Source organism: Asparagus officinalis, chromosome 4 (assembly GCF_001876935.1).
Source record: "Asparagus officinalis chromosome 4, Aspof.V1, whole genome shotgun sequence".
NCBI lineage: Eukaryota > Viridiplantae > Streptophyta > Magnoliopsida > Asparagales > Asparagaceae > Asparagus > Asparagus officinalis.
The window spans coordinates 19,495,230-19,518,372 of NC_033797.1; the positions used below are offsets into that span (position 1 = coordinate 19,495,230).

Consider the following 23,143-nt stretch of genomic DNA (forward strand, 5'->3'; position numbering starts at 1 on the left):
TAGCTTGATTCTGCACGCGGGTGGATGCATTCCATCGCTTCTGTGCGATTCGTCGATCTCGTCGCCTCGCTGGTTCGTCGGTTTGTGCCGAGCTATGCTAGGGGACCTATAAGCAATTTTATATGCCTACAATGATAGCTGCGCATAACCAAGGTAACAATGTTTAAAACAAATATAAAGATTAATAGCTGCGCATAACAAACTTCAACATAAAGGTAACAGTGCATAACTAAAGGTGGCAAAATTCAAAAAAAGGATGACAAACTATTGTTATATTGCTAGTGTTAACACAACAAATAAAAAACAAAGGTAATTAAGCGAAAGGTTCATGATTAAAGGTGACAACCCACAACCTAAAGATAACAAAATCTGAAGGTGGCATAAATAAAGATAACAAAGTTACACTAAAGATAACAAGTTAGACATGAATGTGCCAATTCATAGCTAAAGGTAACAAATATAAAAAAAGTAACAAACATCGACACAAAAATAACAATAATTAATAAAGATAAAAACAATTAACCAAAAAGTTCATAGCTAATGGTGGCATACTTCGATTTAGCAATAATAAAATTGAAAGGTAATAAGCATAAAAATTATGCTAAAGGTAACATGTTAAATAGAAAGGTAATAGCTATAACAAATTAGAAGTGAATGTAACATTTAATAACTAAAGATAACAAACTATGACATAAAGGTAACAATTTATAGCTAATGGTGACAAAGTTCAATACAAAGATGACAAACCTCGACATAAAAATATTAAATAAAACAATTTAGGTAACACAACTAAAATAAAGGTTCATAACCAAAAGGGGCAAAAATTGACCTAATTGAAAGATATATAAATATAAAGATAAAGGTGACAAAAGTATGCTAAATGTAGAAAATTAGACACAACGGTAACAATTCTATCTAAAGGCAATTATCAACAATCTTAAAGAACTTAAATCATAATAACACAAGATGCTAAGCATCAACATTAACGAAAAAAGCTACATAATTAAAATGATTTTTTTGGGGAAAATTGCAATGGAAGTCGAAGAAAAAAAGGAGAAGGAAAAAACCTCTAAATTCTATATGGTATTCCATAAGTATCAGCAACTGAATCCATTCAGATTGGAGACAATTACCTGCAATAAAAATGGTAGAAATTTATCACTCATGGCTAAATGGACTACGCATAAGAAGATCATAATTTCACATAGTGAGAATGAACAAAAACATTTCTTAATTTCTATGTGTATCATAAAATTAAAGAATATTCAAATCTCTAATTTTTTCGACAGAGGAAAGAGAGAGAAAAATGAAGCCAAATTTTGAAAAACCCAAATTGAACTTAATCAAACCCTACAATGGAAGTCGAAGAAAAAAAGGAGAAGGAAAAAACCTCTAAATTCTATATGGTATTCCATAAGTATCAACAACTGAATCCATTCAGATTGGAGACAATTACCTGCAATAAAAATGGTAGAAATTTATCACTCATGGCCAAATGGACTACGCATAAGAAGATCATAATTTCACATAGTGAGAATGAACAAAAACATTTCTTGATTTCCATGTGTATCATAAAATTAAAGAATATTCAAATCTCTAATTTTTTTGACAGAGGAAAGAGAGAGAAAAATGAAGCCAAATTTTGAAAAACCCAAATTGAACTTAATCAAACCCTAAAAATATATATATATATATAATTAAAAAAAGTTTTTGTGGCCTTTCATATGTATCCTTATATTGCAGAGGTAGCATATCCCATGTTTCTTCAATGCATTGAAGAATAATAAGAATCTAACCAACTATTTACTCCTCTTTCTATAATTAAGCATAGATTTCCTGAAATATCTAGTTATATTCAAGTCCTTTTTTTCTTTGAAATGTCCTCTTCATTATCATAGGGAACTCTTTTGAGCTTCAAACCAAGATCCAATTTGTAACTGAAAGGGGTTGACTAATATCCCAAAGCCTTGGCTACGACTTCCATTTGATTTACATTGTCACTATCCATTCACAATGTTTCCTTTTTATGTAGTTAATAGGATATGCACTTTAGTATATTTGTCAATATTGATTATACTGTAACCAACATTAGCAAAATGTGAAAAAGGCTAAGCCCATAGTAGTGAAAGAAAGATTCAGAAGAAATTCATAAGAAAAATGCTAATCGAGAGGATTGAAAAAAGCAACTTTAACACTACAAATCCAAATATAACTAAAAAGGGTTTTTTAGATATTAGCCCCCCAAAACTTCAAAAATTCCATATTAGTCCCTCAAATCATTGAAATTGCTAATTAGACCCTCAAATTTTGTGGGGACTTGAGGCTAACATGTTAACCAATAACCAAAACTATTGAGGTGATTGGCGGCAAATCACCATCGCCTCATTGGAGATCGTGTTGTTAGAAATCCTGAGAAAATGAGAGGATTTTGGAAGGATTTGTTAAATGTGGTCCTGCTACATCCTAATAATACAAAACAAATTACTAAAATTCAGAAAATATGAAAAAAATGTAACTCTTAAATATTCGAAAAAATAAAAAAGTAAAAATACTAATATATTCCATTTTAAATACAACATACATAATAAGCGGGCCCAAAAAAAAATAAAAAAGTAAAAATACTAATATATTCCATTTTAAATACAACATACATAATAAGCGGGCCCAAAAATCCCTTTCTGCTTTTATCTATTTCTTTACAAATACACAAGAATTCTTTGATTCTCTTTTCAAATCTAACTTTCATTCCACTACCCTACAAACCAAACATAAAGCTAAAATGTAGGATAGGCAATAATTCTTTGAAATCCAACATTGCCATAAATCCAAAATACAAATCTTAGAGCCAAACATCCCCTCATACACCTGTATATGTGGCTATACATAAAGATATATCCATAATTGAGCATTAAGAAACCATCAAAAGTAGGTACCAGTCTATCGTACAAACTCAATTAATCATCAGCATAATTGAGCATTAAGAAACCATCAAAAGTAGGTACCAGTCTATCGTACAAACTCAATTAATCATCAGTAGCACAAAGTAAACAATTTAACAAGAAAACAGATAAAACCTTGAGCTGCTCCCTTTCAGCTGATGAACGAAAGAACCCACGTTCTGGAAGTCCACAACTGGCTGATCTCTGCACACATAAATTCTCAAACATAAAATCCAAAAAAATTAACCAAAATCAACAACTTCACACCAAAATTACCCACAAACTTACATCAAGCTGCTCAGCTCTGAGATCATCCTATTAGAATCATCACAAAACAACTTAATCACCTCAACAAGGAATTCACCCCCGTCCTCTTCCAGCATTAGCAGCTGATTAAACTGCTGATCCAACAAACCCTAGAAATCGACAAACCCAAGGACGCACCGGATGAAGTCGAGGCGGCGGAGGCGGGAGAGGCGGCGGAGGGCGAGGGTGTGGAGGGGGCGGTCGGAGTAGAAGCGGGGGAGGTGGGAGGAGGACTCGAGGAGGTCAGCGATGCGGTCGGGCTCGGACTTGATGGCAGAGAGGGGTTTAGGATTAGGGCCATGAGGGTATGGGAGAGAGTATGGGAGGGTACGTGAGTAACCGATGGAAGGAGAAGGAAAGGAACGAATGTTTAGGGCTTTACATCTTCTGATTTGTGAGTAAGGGGAAAAAATTTATCTTTCTTAAGTTAATGTTAAGTTAATGAAATAAAAGATGAGGACAACTTTGTTATATTTGAAAGTTTTTTTGGAACTCCCTCTTTTAAAGGGTAGATATAGATATATAGATAGATAGATTTGGGAATTTCAATTAAAAGTTCATCAGAAAACTTGATCAACGTAGTTCATTGGTATCAGAGAGCCTCTTTAGGATGGTTTTGATTATCAAACTTTAAATTCGGTTTTCATATTCACCTCTTCTGTTAAGAGTTTCCTGAAGAAGCCCCGTAAGGAAGCCTGACGGATAAGCGTCCAGTACAGAAAAATGAAGCCCAGATACATAAGAGGCCCATTGGAGTAGATCGACGCGGTCAAGTGTTTTGTGAAAGAAACCATGACTCCAACATAAAGATTTAATTTAGGATTTCAGTTGATCAGAGAATAGCCAGAGTCAAATACGTCGGTGCAAATTAATGCCGACCGCCTTCTTAATGTTTTGTTGATTGACCAACTTACTAATGATGCAGAAGAATGTAAGAAAGAAACTTGAATAGATTTTGCTTATTTTTGAGTAGTGGTGTTCGATATATTAACCAAATTTATTACTCACGTCTTAATTCTTCACCAGGTTCTCGCCTTTGTCTTCAGCCAAGTGGGCGGCGGCAGATTGGTGAGCTTCACATTTGGTTTCATTTATTTATTTTTCATAACTTTATTCACAAGAATACAGATTTGTACTAGGTTTCTCCTTCATTGATTAACTTGGAACTTTCTAAATTTTTATATTTTTATATTTATAGATGCAGTCCCTCAGCCAAGTATTTGGTTCAAGATTTGAAAATTCATCTGAAAAGATTGACCGGTCACAGGAGATGCAATAACGCCAATAGAAGCTGATATAGATCTTTATGACATTTTTGGACTCTAACGAATTGGATCTCACACGAAGTTCATTACGTATGATCAATCAAACTTTTGGTAGGAAAACTTACATATTTTCCATGGAAGTTGTTAAATTTTTTTTTTTTTTAAAAGGATAATCAGTTGGTGTTGTATTTTGCATAAATAGTAATGAGAAAGTATTTAATGTGAATGGTCTATGTTATTAAATGTGTACTTAAAAGATGTAACCATAAAATAAATGTACTAATCTTGAGATTTAAGAATCAAATATTAACCTTCATTTGATTCACATGTGATGCCATATACTCGGGGACGCTTGATATTTTTTCTCAAAAATAAGCTACTCCAAGCTCTTGATGACATTCATAACTTGCTCGATGAAATTCGTGCAGTGCCGACTGTGATTGATTAATTCAACTATTCATTGACGACAAAGGTACATTTTTTTTTGGTAAGCCATCTCCTCAATGACATGCACGCTTAAAAAGTCATCAGTATATGGTTAATCTCTTATCAAATCCAAATTTCTGTTTAAATGGCTGATCACCACTTCAATTATTATGGAAATCCCTCATGCATTCTTATGGACCATCATCCTATGGAAATAAGGAAAACACAATCTAGTGGTCCCCACAATTACTAGAGGGCCGTAAGGAATGTCTACAATTGGGAGATTGGGAAATTACTGCATTAATCCCATAAGGAGAAATAAAAATGTCATTTGTATTGTGCATAAGTTTCACCAGATAGTTTTGAACCATGAACACATTGTATCAATCAGGAGAAAACATCTAGTGAGGACGGTCCGTATCATTAAATGTGCACTCAATAAATGTAAACTATTGGATCCGTGCATGAATCCTGATGTCCAATAATCTGGCGATTAACATTTATTTAGTGCATATTTAATGTTGTGCATCTGAGACCATTAGATACTATCTCATAAATCAGCGTGGCTCCCCCAATGATCACGGCTTAATCTGGATCCATCATTAAGCCACGTTGAAATATTTTCAAGCATCACTGTTGTCTAATTTTGCACTTTCGTTTTGCAGCTTCTTTAATCTAAACATCAACTAACCCCTAAACATATTCAATGACGGGCTACTGACTAAATGGCTTGAGCACAAATAGCCGTCCAATAATTAGGCCTAAATGATCAAACGGACGACAGAGACCGATCAATAGTTAATCATATCAAATGAGCTTGGGTTCCCCCACATTAATTACTGACGCAACACGGAAGTAGTAGCTTCGGAATCCATCAAGGACAATCTTCGAATCCACGAAGTAAATATTGAAAAAAAAAACGAAATTTAATTAATTAAAAGTTATGTCTCTAGGGTTTACAAGATTCTACTTAAATAGAAAAAGAAACAAGACTTCTACAATGACTCAAACTTTACCAAAAATAGTAAAAAAATTCCTAAAACATTAAAACTTCTAAAAAGACTCCTTATGACTAGAAAATTCCACCAGTCAAATCAGAGATCAAATTGGATTTGTTTCCTAATCAATACAGACTCCTAAAAAATTACTAAAAATAGTAAAAATCAGACAAAAATACAGATATCTCTCAAACCGTAAGAAATTTAACACAACGGAGAAAGCAAACCAAACCCTGCATGTTGGTTTGGATGGTTTCGTCTCGTTGAGATGGTCGATTTTCATATATAATTTGTCCAATTCTGACGTACGGTTTGAAAGTTATGACCGTTTCTTCGTAGGAATTTATTTCGTTGACCGGGCCCGCGTTTGAGCTTTCAACTGTCCCACTTTGACATAAACATGTCTGTCATGCGTTCTACATCAATTACGTACAGAAATATTAATTTAAGAAATAATAAATTACATACAGAAATGAGGTTGGGGGAACGAACAATTGCATCCTTCTTTTAAGGGCGCTGGGCCACACTATGAACCGTGGAGGATAGGCATTGATCATCATGGGCCCATGTTTGTAAGAGCTGCATTGATAGGTTGACGGTTACCATTGCATTAAAACTTCGATTTTTACCTCTATAGTCATTCTTTTGTTGCTTTTTGCCTTGCGCCTTAAAGCCGTTCATAAATTTTTGTACTAAATGTCAAGAAGACGGGACAATAGCGCGTGGATGTAAATTTGAGCAGGGCTCAATCCAAACTCAACAAACCCATAATTTCTAGAAGCGAGGGTTTATCTGAAAATTTTGACACGCGTGTAAACATTTTTGTTTCTGTCTTTTATGCATGCAAGCTGATGCAATCCGATCCGCATCATGAATAATGCTAGCTTCTTTTTGGAAATATAAATTGAGATATAGAGAAAGAAAAATTCCCCAAGTACCCAAAATATGAAACCAACAAGGGGACATGTAATGTGTCCCCCTCCTATTGCATAATGAGCTGACCATCGTTAATGATGGCTAGCTCATTATGCAATTGAAGGGGGATGTTAATCCCATATTTTGGATCACTGTAGCAAAGTTTCTAGAGAAATGCCGAAAATAAATGAATAAATAAATAAACGGTTAGGGATGAGTTGGACGACCTGACATGCAATAAACAAACATTATTGGTTCTCTAGGAAGCTGCAACGCTCGGCAGCTAAGGTTGACAAATGACAATGGCAACATTTACGACGGTGCATAACATTTTATCACAGCTTGCAATCATATGAGCAAAAATGGGGAAGATAAACATAGAAGACCAAAAATATAAAAGGTCGAAAAATAATGAGATTTAGTCATACTATATATAGATAACGTTGCGTACAGGTCCTACCTTTGAAATGGGAGGAAAATTAGTACCACCTGTTGAATTATTAGAGCCTATAAATAACATTTTATAACTCTAATTACATTTCAATAATGAGCGCATCCCACGGAGCCCACAACAGCAGGCAGCGGCCCAACCGGTCTTTCATATCAATGATTTCCTTCATAGGATGATGGCAGTAGCCAACACTCCAAAAATAGCACAAACCTCACTCACTACTCTCAATCTTTTAGTAATCCCATCAATCAACACAACCTCAAGACCAAATAATAATCAAGAAGGAAAGAGAATACGGATTGCAATCATGATTAGAGTCAGGAACCACTCAGTTGATCATATTCACTTATTAAAATTAATAACTTAAAGATTGTCTGTATTCTTAGATTAATTTGAGCTTGAGGATAAATACATTAATTCAAGAAAACATGTTTCCTTGGACCACCAACCATCTAGTGAATAAGTTTCGCCGGTTAGATTCCTCGGGGGTCGATAAGACACATGCAAGTACGCTATTAATGTGCACACCTCACAAGGCAGACTTTGGGATCAGGGCAAGCTGATAGTTTTTTGAATTTTAAGGACAATGCCAACCATCTAATGATATAGTAATGAATACCTGTTCACAAGAACCCCCACTGAGAGCCAAATGGGAAAATGGAGGATCTTCAGCCTCACATGCAAGTCAACACCCATAATAGTCTATGACAATGGCCTCCCTCCCACCTTCCCTCATTGAATTAAGAAACCCAACACTAGGTCACCCTAAATTTTTTCCTCCTAAGCCAAGATCAAACATAACAAAGGATACTTTGGTAACTTGTTAATGATCAAGAAAGTCTACTTCCTTGTTCTTTTCTCAACCATAGCAGCAACTGGCCCAATATTAATAGGCATTCCCCTGCCTGCTTTCAAACCCTTCTAAGCTCAATTCAAGCCATTCAATCTCTCACATTTTCTCCTCACTTTCAGACCATGAGAGTTCAAAGACCGCCTCCGCCACCTATGTCCTTCTTCCTTCTAGTATTGCTACTGGTTGGGCAATTTGCTAGTCAGAGCCATGGCCGAAGAATTGTTGAGCGGAAGGGGAGAGGAGGCGAATCATCTCCATCCATCGGGTACTTCTCCAAGATATCCCCATCGCAGGGGCACAATGAAGATGATCTCGACCCAGTCTATGGAAACTCCAAGAGATTAGTGCCTCAGGGTCCAAATCCCCTACACAACTGATCAGGTTCTGTCGTAGGCTCGTAGCCCAAGCAGAAGAAGTACACAATAGGCTTGTAATTTTACACAGTTTAACTTGATAGTTTTTTTTTTTGTTTTTGCTTTATGAGAGAAGAATACAACAGCTAGTGGGAACAAATTGTAATCTTTAGATTTCCTTTTTCTTTTTTTTTTCTTTTTTTGTTCAAAGAGAGTACGTATTTGTTTGATTAGGTATAGATAATATTACATGATGACTGTAAATTAAGGTGTCATATATTTGGGAAAAAAAATCAAGTTGAGTTATCACCAGAAGCTTTTCCTGATTGAAGCGTGCAGATGTCTCGCAACACCTAAAATTAATCGAAGTATAATTAGCACATATTTTACCATTGAAATGTATCTGCAACTTAACCAAAAAGCTTTCATGAGACTTGACAGCTGAGTGCAAAAGATGGAAATTTTAGTCTCTCTAGGTTGTTTCAATTACAAAGGATGATAGTAGGAAAATAGAAAACAAAAGCAACATTTGATAAGCATAGTTATAATGACAAAGAGTAACACAAAGGACAGAGCTACATGCAAATAAACTTTACTTGGTTTCTTCTTGCTGTGGGTTACATCTATTGCTTCCTCCTTATTTCATTCAGCCTTTACAAACTAGGAAAGAGACAAATGAAGTCTAATTCTAAACAAAAATGATTGCCTAACACATTGTCCTTTTCATCGCAACATGGTGAGGATAAGCTTCTTTGGCTTTTGATAAGCTGCACAAAATAACAAAATGATTGTCCTTATATGATGCAAGTTTAATTTGATCTTTTCCTAAGCAAATGCGAACATAAAATCCTTTCTTGCAACATTATCTATTAATTAAGTATGCATGAAATACGAATAAGATGATACCAAGTTATGCATAGGTCATTGACACATGAATTTGCACGCAAGTTTGTGATGAACTGTTCAGGTTGTTTTAGCTATTTTGTAGAATATAAAAAGAACTGCAGAAGCAGTAAGTATATACAAAGTAATTCCACAGACATAAATTAATAGCTAAAAAAATTGTGAGCTAAGATTTTAACTTGATACTCGTAACAAAAGAATTATATTGTTTTTAAGAAAACCAATCATATATAAAGAACAAAGACAAAACCATCCATTGGAAAACCCTAACCTGAAATATAGAAGAAAGGCACAAGATTAATATTTTCTTTCCACTTGGAAAAATGGAGACAAAGTGGACAAGGTTGAAGAGATGGTGCTCAGGATCAGGTTTTTCAGGCAAACAGGTTGGCGGTCGACCGGTGCGGTCGACCGCATTCGTGCACAGGAGTTTCTGGGCATCAGGATTGGTGGCGGTCGACCGACACAGTCGACCGAAGATGGTAGCGGTCGACCGACGCGGTCGACCGCCGAACTCTCTGGAATTTGGATCAGCCGCTGGATGGAGGGCGGTCGACCGGGCCGGTCGACCGCCGCTGCGGTTTTTGAGTTGGGCCTGTTTTCAGACCCGCTTCGTTTTGGATTTGTATAAATACCCTTTGGGTGTTTTTTAGGGTGAAGAGCGAGGACGAATTTGAGCTGATTGAGAGAGTTTTCTTTGGGCTTCTATTCTAGGAGCAATTGGAGATATTGAGAGTTGATAGTTGAGGGTTTATGAGAGATTTGTAACCCTAGTTTGTTCCTCTTGATTTCTAATAGTGAAAACTCCCCCCTCCTTGCCCCGTGGACGTAGGCATCTTGCCGAACCACGTAAAACTGGTGTTTGATTGTTTGTGCTGTTGATTTTGGTTGGTTGTTTATCTTTCTCGGCGATTGTTTTGGTTTCTCGAGGCGTAACAATTGGTATCAGAGCTCCGGGCTACGCTTGGGCTATTTTGGAGGAGTAGATCGCTTTGGAAGTTCATCTAGGACTTCGTTTGGTGATAAAGGTGGGATCTTTTCAGTAAAAATCTCGTCTTTTTTCAGTTTGGATCTATTTCTCGTTTGTTTCCGCATTGGTTTGGTGGTGTTTTGAGATATATGGCTGAAAAAGATAAAAGTGGGGAGGGTTCTTCTGGTGTGAAGGCCGTCCAAAGTTTGAATATACATTCTATGAAAATAGATGTGGAAAAGTTCAACGGCACAAATAATTTTGGACTTTGGCGATGCGAAGTCATGGATGCGCTAAATGCGCAAAATTTGGAAGATACATTGGAGTTGGACGGAAAACCGGCCGACGTTGATGAAATTTGAAGAGGAGGCTTTATCGCTTCCAATTGAAGAAGGGGATATCCATTAGTGATCATATGAACCACTACACGAAGCTACTTGCAGATTTGGCGAATGTAGATGTCATTGTTGAAGACGAGGACAAGGCATTGTTGTTATTGAGTTCCTTGCCCGACGAGGAATATGAAACCTTTGTCCTCACTCTTATTAATGGGAAGGCATCACTTTCGTATGGTGAGGTCACTGCAGCCCTTGTGAATTATCAACTTCGAAAGAAGGACAAAGAGACTTCCATTGAGCCGGTTGCGGGGGCATTGGTTGCAAGAGCTAAAAGTCCAAACCGTAGAAGAAGGTCGCAGTCTAGAGGGGGGCATCCTGTAGTTGGTAGGAATCAGTGTGCCTTTTGTAGAGAGGATGAACATTGGAAAACCGAATGCCCAAAATTGCAAGCTGTGAAGAATAAAGGGAAAGCTATTCAAGCTTCAGAGGTAAATATTGCCAAGGCTAGTGGCGATGTTTCAGATTCAGATTCTTCGGGCTATTCGTGCCCAGCTCTTCCGTCAGTTGATGTTGCCGACTCCACCGAGTGGATGTTGGATTCTGGTGCTACTTACCACATATGTCCTAGAAGGGATTGGTTCTCAAGCTTTCAGGAGTTGGAAAGAGGGGATGCTGTTCTCATGGGTAATGATCACAGAAGCCCTATTGGTGGTATTGGTACCGTTCAGATTCGGATGAGTGATGGGATGATCCGGGAGTTGACTGATGTGAGGTTCGTTCCTCAACTGAGGAAGAACATCATTTCACTTGGGGTATTGGAGGCATCAGGCTATAGGGTGATCTTGGTGGATTCTCGCTTGAAGGTCACATCGGGGTCCATGATTGTGATGAAGGGAGTCAGACGGAGTAACTTGTATTATCTGTTTGGGAGCACGATAGTTGATAGGACGCTGACTACTTCTATGGCTAGACTGTGGCATTGTTTGGTGCTGGGATATATTATTGGTTATACCGTGCACAGATTGTTGAGGAGTGCTATGACCTGCAGATTGAAGTCCTGTGAGCACATTGGTATGAGCGAGAAGACCGAGGTGGAGTTCAGCACTTCTATCCATCGATCGAGAGGTCTTATTGGAGGTGTTCAGTCAGGCATTGGGGGGCTTTCCGAGGAGGCATCATCGGGAGGTAATCGTTATCTTGTTTCCTATGTTGGGGATTGTACTAGGCATATTTGGGTTGCAACCAAGTCCCGTTGGTATAAAGCCCTAGTAGTCCGCAATAGTTGGAGGAGGTGTATGAGCAGAAATGTTACCAGTCGTACTTATTCTAGTATGAGTCCTTTCTTGCATTGGTGCCGAGCTCATGGCAGTGGGAGACACTTCAGAGGAGAGGAGACAGTGGGGCGACGTGTTGAGATGGCAGATATAGTGGGCCGTTCTTTTCTGGAGGAGGATCGGTATTGGTTGTCGAGCAGTGGATCTGGTATTCGGGATTCGACACGATTGGGCTATCTTATGAGGTTGCCGACTGCTGCGTATAGAGTTGTTAGATCTGGTGGAGCTGTTTCAGATTTTGGTCGGCATCGGATATTTGGCTACCCAGCACTTGGTCACATCGTTGATGTGAGGTTGGATCCGATTGCGCAGTTGGGATTCAGGAGTTCATTCGGCTATCAGTTGGGAGCTTCTGAGTTTGGTCTGAGCAGGTTTGTCACTTTGGACTCTCGGCAGGTGGAGAGTATTGATCAGGTCAGAGGGATATCGCAGCGGGTGGAGGTTGATGCTACTCCACATTGGGTGGGGATTTTCCCACATACTCCAGGTCATTCTGCATTGGTTGGGATTCCAGCTGAGGTGACACAGCGTGAGAGTCATTTATTTATGGGTACAGATGATGAGGCAGTTGATTTGGATGCAGCTGGTGGATATATTTTGGATACGACCATTGTTACATCTCAGGTGGAGGTGTTGGACTGTTTTCAGATTGGGGTTGTTGATGATGCTATCAGCCGCAGGTTGGATTGAGGGCCTTTGGAGGCCCATAGGGTGAACTACGTGAAGGCTTGATTCCTTGGGCAAGAGGATACGTAGGCAGTCTTTATGATGCAGCCGATTTGGTGAGCGACATCGATATTTGGGGTGAGTGTTTGCACTCCCATTTGGGTCTCAGCAAGTGAGGCATTTGGTGTAGTCGGTGTAGGCTCAGTTGTTTGGTGAGTAGACACAGTTGGTTTGGGGTTGAGTGTTCGCACTCCCGTTTGGATCCCGACGCGGTCGACCGATACGGTCGACCGCATTCGTGCACAGGAGTTTCTGGGCATCAGGATTGGTGGCGGTCGACCGACACAGTCGACCGAAGATGGTAGCGGTCGACCGACGCGGTCGACCGCCGAACTCTCTGGAATTTGGATCAGCCGCTGGATGGAGGGCGGTCGACCGGGCCGGTCGACCGCGATGGATCGCGGTCGACCGCCGCTGCGGTTTTTGAGTTGGGCCTGTTTTCAGACCCGCTTCGTTTTGGATTTGTATAAATACCCTTTGGGTGTTTTTTAGGGTGAAGAGCAAGGACGAATTTAAGCTGATTGAGAGAGTTTTCTTTGGGCTTCTATTCTAGGAGCAATTGAAGATATTGAGAGTTGATAGTTGAGGGTTTATGAGAGATTTGTAACCCTAGTTTGTTCCTCTTGATTTCTAATAGTGAAAACTCCCCCTCCTTGCCCCGTGGACGTAGGCATCTTGCCGAACCACGTAAAACTGGTGTTTCATTGTTTGTGCTGTTGATTTTGGTTGGTTGTTTATCTTTCTCGGCGATTGTTTTGATTTCTCGAGGCGCAACAAAGGTAGAGATTGCCCATTATTGTTGAGTACAATATTTCACTTGGAATACACCTCTACTCACTGGCAGAGTCCCATATTATTCCGGTGGGGCAAGTCTCCTACCTAACACTGAGGAACTCTTATGGGGACAACCTTTTCCTTATTTTCACTACCTTTATTTCTGTAATTTTTTCTCAAGCAAAGTGTAGAGAGAACTAGAAGTAGGATATAGGTAACAAATTCTTAGATTGACCATGATGCATTCCAGAATTAACCGTCTGCTTCCTCCTTGAATTCACTTATACTAACATATTCTTCACGTGTCAGTGAGGGCCAGGTGCGTACAGTTATTCTGTTCTCTTAATCATGACGCAACTTTATTAAGATGAATATAATATTCAAAAGCACAATATAAGTATACGTAAAGATCGACATAAAACAAGAAAAACAAACTGCCAAATTGCAATGCAACTATGAGTTAACAAGCGTGCACAATGCGTAGGAACCATCTAATACATGTGGAGCATCATGCCCGATGAAGCAACAAATTTTCTGATATTTTATGCCATTGAGTTATCAAATGAAAAAGAACTTGCTCTATAACTACCTGCAAGTTACATCAATTGAGTGCCCACAGGATCAACAACGAAGTGTATCAGAAGAGTTTTTTTGGTGATTGGCTGGATCTTATGCCTCCACATCTACATTACACAAGGAACATAACATTATAAAAGTTAGATGAAAATTCAGTATATCTAACCATTTGCTCCCTAGATAATGGCCTGCTTTCAGATGACACAATATAGTCTGCTTTTAGTTTTTGATACTGCCCAAAAAAATCTTCAAATAGAAAGAGTTGACAGTGAGGGCAACTTCCAGATAATCTCAAGAAGTTCATCTTGAGATAACCCCAAAAGTGTTTTAGAAATGTCACTGAACCCCCAAAACTTTTTCAGATAACCCCAAAATGGGGTCGTATGAAAATAGATTCAAAAAATGCAAACCAGTAAAAGTTTTAGGGGTTAAGTGAAATTTCAGAACTTTTTGGGGTTATCTCAAAATGGGGCAGACTTCTTGGGGTGTTTTGTGAAATTTACCCTAAAAGGAGAAAGGAGAGGGAGTGGGGAATAGGGAGATACGTGGAACTGCCAGACGATTCAAATCACATAAAAAACTAAAAAAATTAACATGTTTGTATCCAGCAGGATAGGTAGGACTAGTCTCCTCTGATTAGGGTCAGAAAATGTTGCTGTCAATCCCTTCAATGAGCCAGAAGGTCATGACAGTGGCTGCAGGCAAAGAAGCAAGGTGGAAGCACCAAACTTATAAGCATGTGGGCTAGACCCAAGGCAGTTTTACCACTCATATATCTCCACCCCAAGAAAACATAGCAATTTGACAACCTCGCACATAAAAGAAGCACACAATCATGCAAAGAATGACTTGATTTGACAGACGAAAGGGAATACAAGAACCGGAGACCAAACAAGACATGTCAGCAGAAGTTTAGCAGGGAACGAAATAACTAAAATCCACCAGCATAATTTCACCCTGGGGATAACCACAGGAAAGCATTTGGTAATGCATCTATCCAAGTTGAGTAAGCTTTTCTAGCAACCATACTACTAGAAAATAGGAAATAAAGTTGTATACACGAGCTTTCATTATGAAGTAGTCACCGACCTCCTTGTACTCTGAGCTGCCTCTGAAAATTTCCAAGGCATCCACTGCAAAAGACAAAAAATCCCAAAAGAAACAACAATAAATAAGTAAATAAGCATTAAAATCCTTGGATGCAACAGTCTCCTCACATATATCCCAAAAAAAAAAGGACACGTTTTATTGAAATTCATAGACAATAGCATGCCTTCGAATAAATACATAGATAGTAGCATGAGTGTACTTACATGATGGAAAGCGTATTACTGCAGCATGAGTGTATATGCTTTCTGTTTTGTTGAAATTCAATCCTGAGGATTAAAAATATAACATAGACAAAAGGAAATTGGTTACACAGGTAAACAAGAGACATGTTTCTCATAATGAAATATGTATCATGGGGTACAGCCTGAACCCAATGTAATCACAAACTCCCTTTATAATTTCCAGAAAGAGTAAAACAGTCAAAGCGCAGTTAGATGTATTGGAATCATCATCTTGAAAAAAAAATCTAATCTGCACCAGAGCAATAGATCTTCTCTCCTAAACATGACTTGAAAGTAAAAGGGACTTAAAGATTAAAAATGTAATAAAACGGGAACTACTATACTATATAATTTACAGCACATGCCTAAGCAATTATTTCTATTGTAGTATGCATCTCAGTCAGGAATGAATTAACGTTAAAAGCCGCAAATTATTCACTAAAAATGAACATACCAACAAATGAATACTATATAATTTACACCATATGCCTCAGCATTGGTTTGTGTTGTAGCGTTGCATCTCAGTCAGGAGTGAAGTAATGTTAAAAACCATAAATTATTCACAAAAACTAAGCATACCAACAAATGAATGTACCCCGATAAGATAAAATAGGAAAATTATCTTCTTCAAACTTTTACATTGAAATTTCAAAGTCTAGATTTTCTCTCTATAACATCGCTTCCATGCATGATTTACTTAAACTTCTGAATGCAAATAAGTATATTTAAATTTCCACAATTAATACAAAGCACAAAAACATTGTTGGTTAATATAACAGCTTATTGAGGAAATCGGACAATTTGATTTATTAACATATTCCAAGTTCCTCAAACGCAAATGCTGTTAAGTATGAATTGCAAGAGGAAGCAAGCAGAACTTATGTAACATAATGCATGACTGCAAAGTCTGAATTGCAAGAGGAAGCAAGCAGAACTTATGTAACACAATGCATGACTGCAAAACTTAGTAGATGGACATGGAAAACTCGTGATGATTTTCTAAGTAATTCAATAATAATTTATAGAAGCAGTGCCTTAGCTGTAGTTATTGCTTACATTTTAAATCAATTGCAGGAATAATAATGCTTAGAGGCATTGATACTAGACCGGCTTAAAGATTGTCCATAAGTTGAGGGAAAAAAACAGTTTCAGCTGTAAGCAAAGATACCTGTCTATATATCTGATTAATATTTTCAATTACTTGATATTACTTGTGTAAGAGGATATGTGAATGATCGTATTAGAAACCAAACTGGGCCAAAGCTTTCTATTTATGAACATCTACCAAAAGTTAAACTTCCTTTGTTTCCTTCATTTGTTTCAATTCCTCTGTCATCATTTTCTATCTAGAAAAGTGTGCATGCGTTCCCTAGATATCATTAGATTTATTTAAGTCTTAATGGAGGAGATAGTCTTTAACATAATTAAATGGAAGAATATGATTCATGTAGCCAGCTCGAAAATTTGTGATAAAAGCTTTGTTGTCATTTTTGGCATTGTATATTATCTCCTAAGTTGCATGGCAACGGGTATGGGTACAGGACACAGCAAATTTGTAAAAGGTAGGGTACAAGGACATGGCTATATGTATGTATGTTATGTGTATTTATATGTATTAAAATTAATAATTTACGTAAGATCAATATTGTTTTTCCATTTACATAAGACCAATATATAAGAAATAGATGTGAAGTGTAGAATATACGTCCAAGAAGTATATGAGGATTGTTTTAAATTAAAACATGTATCATATAACTGAGTATACAACTGAATAAAGACATGCATATATTCAAGAAGTGTCTAACAAGTTTTGGTACAGGTATGTGTAGGGGTATGTGTCGCAAACGGGTTCGGCACCCAATTTGATGTACTCAGATAACATATCTCTGACCTCAATGTTGTATTTCGGTACATGAATCTTTTAAATATTCAATGCAATATGATACAATATTAAGTTTTTAATCAAGATTTCAACTGTTGTAAAGTATGAGTAACCTAAGAATACCTATAAAAAAGCCTAGGTACATAAGCAACTGAGAAGGAAAGAGTATATTAGGTCAGCATCTTCTTCTATTAAATGCCTAACTGAACAAAATAATAAATTTGTATTGCTGATAAGGATGTTTTAAAAAATTGTTATAGAACGATACTCGATAGACCAGCATGCTTCAGAAGTTACAAAATTATATAACTTGAAGGCAAAAGCTGCTCTTCCTGAACTTTCCAAAGCAAGAACTAGGTAATTGAGCTGATTAATATAATAATGCCACCAAGAATTAAAAAGAAAATGAACTATAAAGCAATTTTTCACTCACCTTCTGTGGCTTGTACAATTAGTGATTGAGAGTCTGCAATTAGCCTTCTAAGAGTGGCCAGAGCATCTTCTATTGCTCCTGCAAGTGTGTTCTCAGCCATGGAGATCAATAAAATGCATTCTGCACCGTAGTTGAAATCCTGTATGCATGGGTACAATAAGTTCCTCAATCAATACCAGGCTATGTTAAGTACTACAGAGGATAAATTCAGATAGATATGCAATAGATTCACCAAAATTAAAATGAATGTTCAGAGAACATTTGCAAAGCAAGAAAATCTACTTTTTATTATCTTATTAAATAAATAATATACTATGATGAAACATATAGAATTGTCAACACTTTCAGAGGTTCGAAAAGCTTCTGAACAGAACCTCTCCTCTTCGAAATATTGGCAGGATATCATCCTCTACTTCAGATTCATAGTCCACTGATATAGTCCCCTATTAAAGGTACAACTATTATTAGTGCAATATTCTGATCTAATATGTATGCAATGTACTCAAGGAAATCAGTATAATATCAAAGACAGATGTACTAAGGAACTGGATTGGTGATTACATGCCAGAGCATACATCGCAGTATGGCATGACGTGCTCCTTAAGGACTTGTGAGTAATAAGAGTTCACATAGAACTTTGAGAGGTCTTCCTTAGTCTGAAAACGCATATATACTGCGTGAGTAAAATTATCATCATTGGGTTCTTCTATGCGTCCTGCAAAAATTAAACCTTAACTTTTTACAGTGTCAAAGATTACATCAAGAGTAAATTTATTATCTGCAAATCTTGGGTAAGAATATAATAGTCTCCCACATGAAGAGACATAATCTGTAAAGATGCATATAATTTTATGACCTTTTATAGGATGGACACAAGTGAACATATGGATCAGAAGCATCGAGCATGGCAATTATTTAGTGAGAGAATAAGCTGAAATACTTAGAAACAGATGGGACATATCAAAAATTGAAACGACAGGCCCATGTTTCCCTGTTTCATATCACTTATACTGCATATGATAGGAAGTGAGGGAGGGATAGGAAGTGAGGGAGGGAGAGGAGATATCTTGTAATTTGCCTTAGAACCATTAAAAAATGTCGATAATGTTACTCATAACTATTATGTACTTTCCCCATTTATAAATACTCTGTTATAGCAGCACAACATATTCATTCATGCAGCCGCCCATGGTTTTTCTTAAGTGAAGTTCAGAAATGTTGAATCACCCAACTTCCAAATGCAGAAGCGGTGATCATATCCCATCCCCGGTGACCATATACATAAAGCAACAAAGTAGCCAAAATGATGAATAAACGATGTGAACTAGTTTTCCAAATAGTATGCCGAACATTCCAAATTTTAGCATCATATATTCCTTTGATTAGTCGATATCAGGAGGAAAGGAAGAAGGGGGTTCGAGGAAAAGAAGAGAAAGATCATAACTAGTATATGACTTATGCACACAAAAATAAAACAAAAAACAAAAAGTACCGAATAAATGTGTACAACACCGAGCAAATATGTAAAATACTTAAAAGTGACTCACACACGAGTAGTAAATGTGACCGAAGTTCCATCCAGAATCCACTTTATTGAAGGAACATAAATTTCTACCTATCAACTCAAAATACACCATACTTAAATAATTACCTAATGATATTGCAAGAATGCCCCTCATCTGATATTGTGAAGTATAAAGATTATCCAACATATCTTTTTCTTCAACATCTGATAAGTCTGACTTGGCTCGTAAGAGAAGAATATGCTCTACAACATTTCTGCCAAATTCATTTGTTAGGGAGCTCATAATTATTAATATTTCCAATATTCCAAAAGGCAGATCAGATGAGAAGTGGTTACTATAAGAATTCACTAGCAAATCAAGGACTAAAAATTTACAATTTTTTTGCATGTACAATATTAAACAGGTAACACAAAAGAAGAAAATGGAAGCAAGATGATTTTTTGTTTCTCATGTTCCTCTGTCCACTTTCCCCCCATTTATTAGTCTCTTAAATTTCAACTTGACAAGAAACCGAAAGCACATTAGTGAGAAGCAAATACACCAAAATAGGGAAGATATTCTGTATGATTTTCCACTTTACTAATTTTTAGTGTTAAAGCTATTGGTTTATGTAAAGTTGTGCCTATGCACTTTAATTGGGAAGGTTGATCATTGAGCATCATGTCTTATTTTATGCCTTAGAGATGAATGTGATTGTAGAAGATTATATCACCTTGCCCATGTTAGGGCTAGCAAAATTTGAAATTAAGCTCCTTGGTTGCATGAGCTTATCTGCATGACCAAAAGATATGGCTTCCCATCCTAACGGATCATTCAGTATGACCCTTGCTTCCTTATTTAGAAATTTGTCAACAAGGAGCAGAGGGTCGATGGCACATTCACATTACATCATAAGCAATTGGTTAATTCCCTTTTTGGACTTTCTTGACTTAAAAATCATTTCCATATCCAACGATATTCTAATGATGGGAAAAATATTCGCACCATCTTCATTTATCACAACAAAAATTGATTAGCTCTAAACTGCAAAAAAGATTAATTGCACCCGGGTCCATGACATTACATGTGCACCAAATGAATGTCAGCCTTTGTTTTGCGATTTGTGCACAAATCCAAGGGTTGACATCCTTTAGGTGAACATTTAATGTCATGGACTATCTCCACTAGATACTTTCCCCTACACTACACTACAGAAGAATGGTATAGCACGTAGAGACGTGTAGTTTCAATTTTCCACGATAAACATCAATACCATCAACATTTCCACGACTTTAGTTCCACTTGTAATAAAGAAATGGAGGCAAATGCCCACCCCAACCCTCAACCTCCACCCCCGGGTTTAAACAAAACAACATGCATATCAAATGGTACCATAACCACCAACACCATTTACATCCTAATCAACCAAGATTTGCAAATCCTTACTATTATAGCATTTCATTCTCTTTGCCACTATTAGTATACATCATTTACAGAGAGAAGGGAAAATATGAAAACAAAAGGAAAAGAAAGAAGGGATAAGTTCTATGTAAAGTTACCTAGCATATTAGACAAGTAAACTGAATGTTTTATGAAGCATATAAAGAAAATTCTTTCCTAGTTCCAGAAATTAATGACCCCATTGATCTTAACTTCCAAAAAGGTCAGACAATAGGTTATTCCTAAACTTAGAATGACATTGCAAACATAAGATCTTTTTTTTTTTAATCTCCAAATGTCAAATGCCCCAAGCAAGATGCCTTAACTCGTCAGACATCATCTTTTTTTGACAATATATTGTCCAACTACAAGTGGTCTATAGGAGCTTTTGTATATTGAAGCAGGGACAATGAAAGGTGTGAATCCAATCATACCATCAAGGTGTAATGTTTTTCTTCAACCTCTTCTCCAAAGACTAAAATTTAATGAAGTTTCAATTTATAAGATAGTTTCATAGCATGCTGAAACATGTATAAACTCGTTAAGGAAATCCGAACTGAAGTCAGACGCTGTCAAAGTTCTGCTATTCAGTATATTACAGTCCACTCAATCAAGTTTTACGAATACTTTGTTTTAAGCATTTCATCAAATATCTATGTTCTTCTTCAGTAGTATATATCAGTTGTAGTTATGAAAAAAGAAAGCAAAGAGGACAAAAAGGATAAGCTCCATATGAAGTTAAACCTTCCCCTTGATGATTAGATCTTAAAAATTAAATAACTAAACTAAACCTCTTATAAATAACATAAAACAGTGAATCAAGAAATTCTTTCCTCCTTATAGAAATTAATGGTTCTATTAAATTTTAAATGCAAAAAATGTGTAGTAAAATAAGAGTTTTATTTGATCTTTGAATGCCAAATGCCTTAAGAAAGATGCATTGATCATTCCTTAAGAAAGATGTATTGATTTGCTGCACATTATCTTGTTGAAAAAATGTGTTGTCTAAACATGATTGGTCCACTGAAAATAAGGGGAAAACAAGTGTAAATTCAATCAATATTTTCAAGATATATTATTTTGTGCAGCACCCTTCATTTCCCCCAATTTAAAACCATTAAGTTCACTTAGTACGGGAGAAAATTATAGCATGTAGGAACATGTATCTATGCAATTAAAGAAGCCTCCTTTTGGTTTGTGTGATTGCGATTCTTAGAATTCCAAAAATGCCCTCAAACTTGAAAAAATTCAGCTAAAACACTCTCACATTGGAAAATCAACAGAAATGCCTTTAAACTTGGAAAACTAAAAAAAGAACGAACAAACTGTCTGTTCCTTTGACAATTCTACTACAGCGCTCACACAGGCACGCTGTCATGCATGCATCACGTGCGTACAAATACTAGTGGTTTCGTAAAGGAAATCCTCAGATTAATACCCAAATAATGTTTTGTTTGCAAAAAATTGGTAAGCATTTTCTAGTGATGCTGATGGTGTCCCTCATAGATGATCCTTTCATACAGTTTTCAGGGTTAAAAGAATGCAATTCTAAACATCGATTCAAGGGATGTCAAAAAGACACAACTCGGAGTTATTTACAACATGATGCACTGAAAAGATAAGTTTGGTCCTACCATTATAAAGTTGCAATACTGATAGTTTCTTTAACAACGGCAGGGGTTTTAAGCATGAACCGAAATAAGCACAGAATAGGCAACATCGATGCAAAAAAGATTGCACCTTTTCTTCACAGTTCCATTCTCTGATTCATCAAATCTGGAGCTAACCCCATTAACGCTCGCAAAACATCTCCTTTCTCGATTCCCCAATCCAAAACCAACGCCTCTCCCTGCATTAACTCAGTGATCAAATAAAAAAATATGGGAAATATGAAATCTTTAGGTCAAAAACAAATCAAAGGTTGAACTTTTACCATTTGAGTATCTAGCTGGATGCGATTTAGAAGTGGAGAAAATGCGGAGCGATGAAGCTAGGGTTTGATGGAAAGGAGATATGGAGAGTGTTGGAATGCATAGGGGCATTTTGGGAGAAGGAGTTGGTTTTTTGGGAAGGATTTTGATCTTGGGTTCTTTTGGCTGCTCTGAATTTGGTTAGCCTTTTTGAAAATGGGTGGAGGGTGGGAAATAAGGAGGGGAGGGAGAGGAACCAGTGGAGGAAATTGTAACAGGATTTTTTGCTTGAATTTGAATGGTCTTAATTTTTGTTGAAAAATGTTTACAATATTTTTTTATTCGGAGCAGCGCCCTTGAAAAACAAAATGACAATATTTATCTTTTTCATACATAAAGTTTTCTTTTTGTGCATATATACCCTTATATCTGCCACATTGTTCATATATGCCTCTTAAATCTTACTATTGGCAAAATAGCCCCCTCAATTCTCTCACAGTGAGCTTTCCTACCCC

At 37.0% G+C, this 23,143-nt stretch overlaps 1 protein-coding gene and 1 long non-coding RNA gene across 4 annotated transcripts; both read right to left on the reverse strand.

Annotated features, from left to right (window-relative positions):
- On the reverse strand, nucleotides 1,360-3,256 carry LOC109836031. The gene is made up of 3 exons (XR_002245790.1): nucleotides 3,228-3,256; nucleotides 3,075-3,143; nucleotides 1,360-1,456 (listed from the first exon to the last, which is right to left on the reverse strand). It is a non-coding gene; the product is annotated as an uncharacterized LOC109836031 (long non-coding RNA).
- On the reverse strand, nucleotides 8,774-22,926 carry LOC109836844 (stress-response A/B barrel domain-containing protein UP3). Of its 3 annotated transcripts, none has more exons than XM_020404871.1 (10): nucleotides 22,652-22,926; nucleotides 22,459-22,567; nucleotides 19,425-19,552; nucleotides 18,349-18,488; nucleotides 18,148-18,216; nucleotides 17,774-17,912; nucleotides 15,441-15,503; nucleotides 15,217-15,260; nucleotides 14,141-14,234; nucleotides 8,774-8,859 (listed from the first exon to the last, which is right to left on the reverse strand). In XM_020404871.1, the coding sequence occupies exons 1-9, from the start codon at nucleotides 22,758-22,760 to the stop codon at nucleotides 14,148-14,150; spliced, it is 888 nt and encodes a 295-aa protein (XP_020260460.1). In that variant the 5' UTR covers nucleotides 22,761-22,926; the 3' UTR covers nucleotides 8,774-8,859; nucleotides 14,141-14,147. The 3 variants fall into 3 exon arrangements, with proteins under 3 accessions (XP_020260460.1, XP_020260462.1, XP_020260461.1); XM_020404872.1 differs by lacking the exon at nucleotides 8,774-8,859 and adding an exon at nucleotides 8,953-9,273; XM_020404873.1 differs by lacking the exon at nucleotides 18,148-18,216.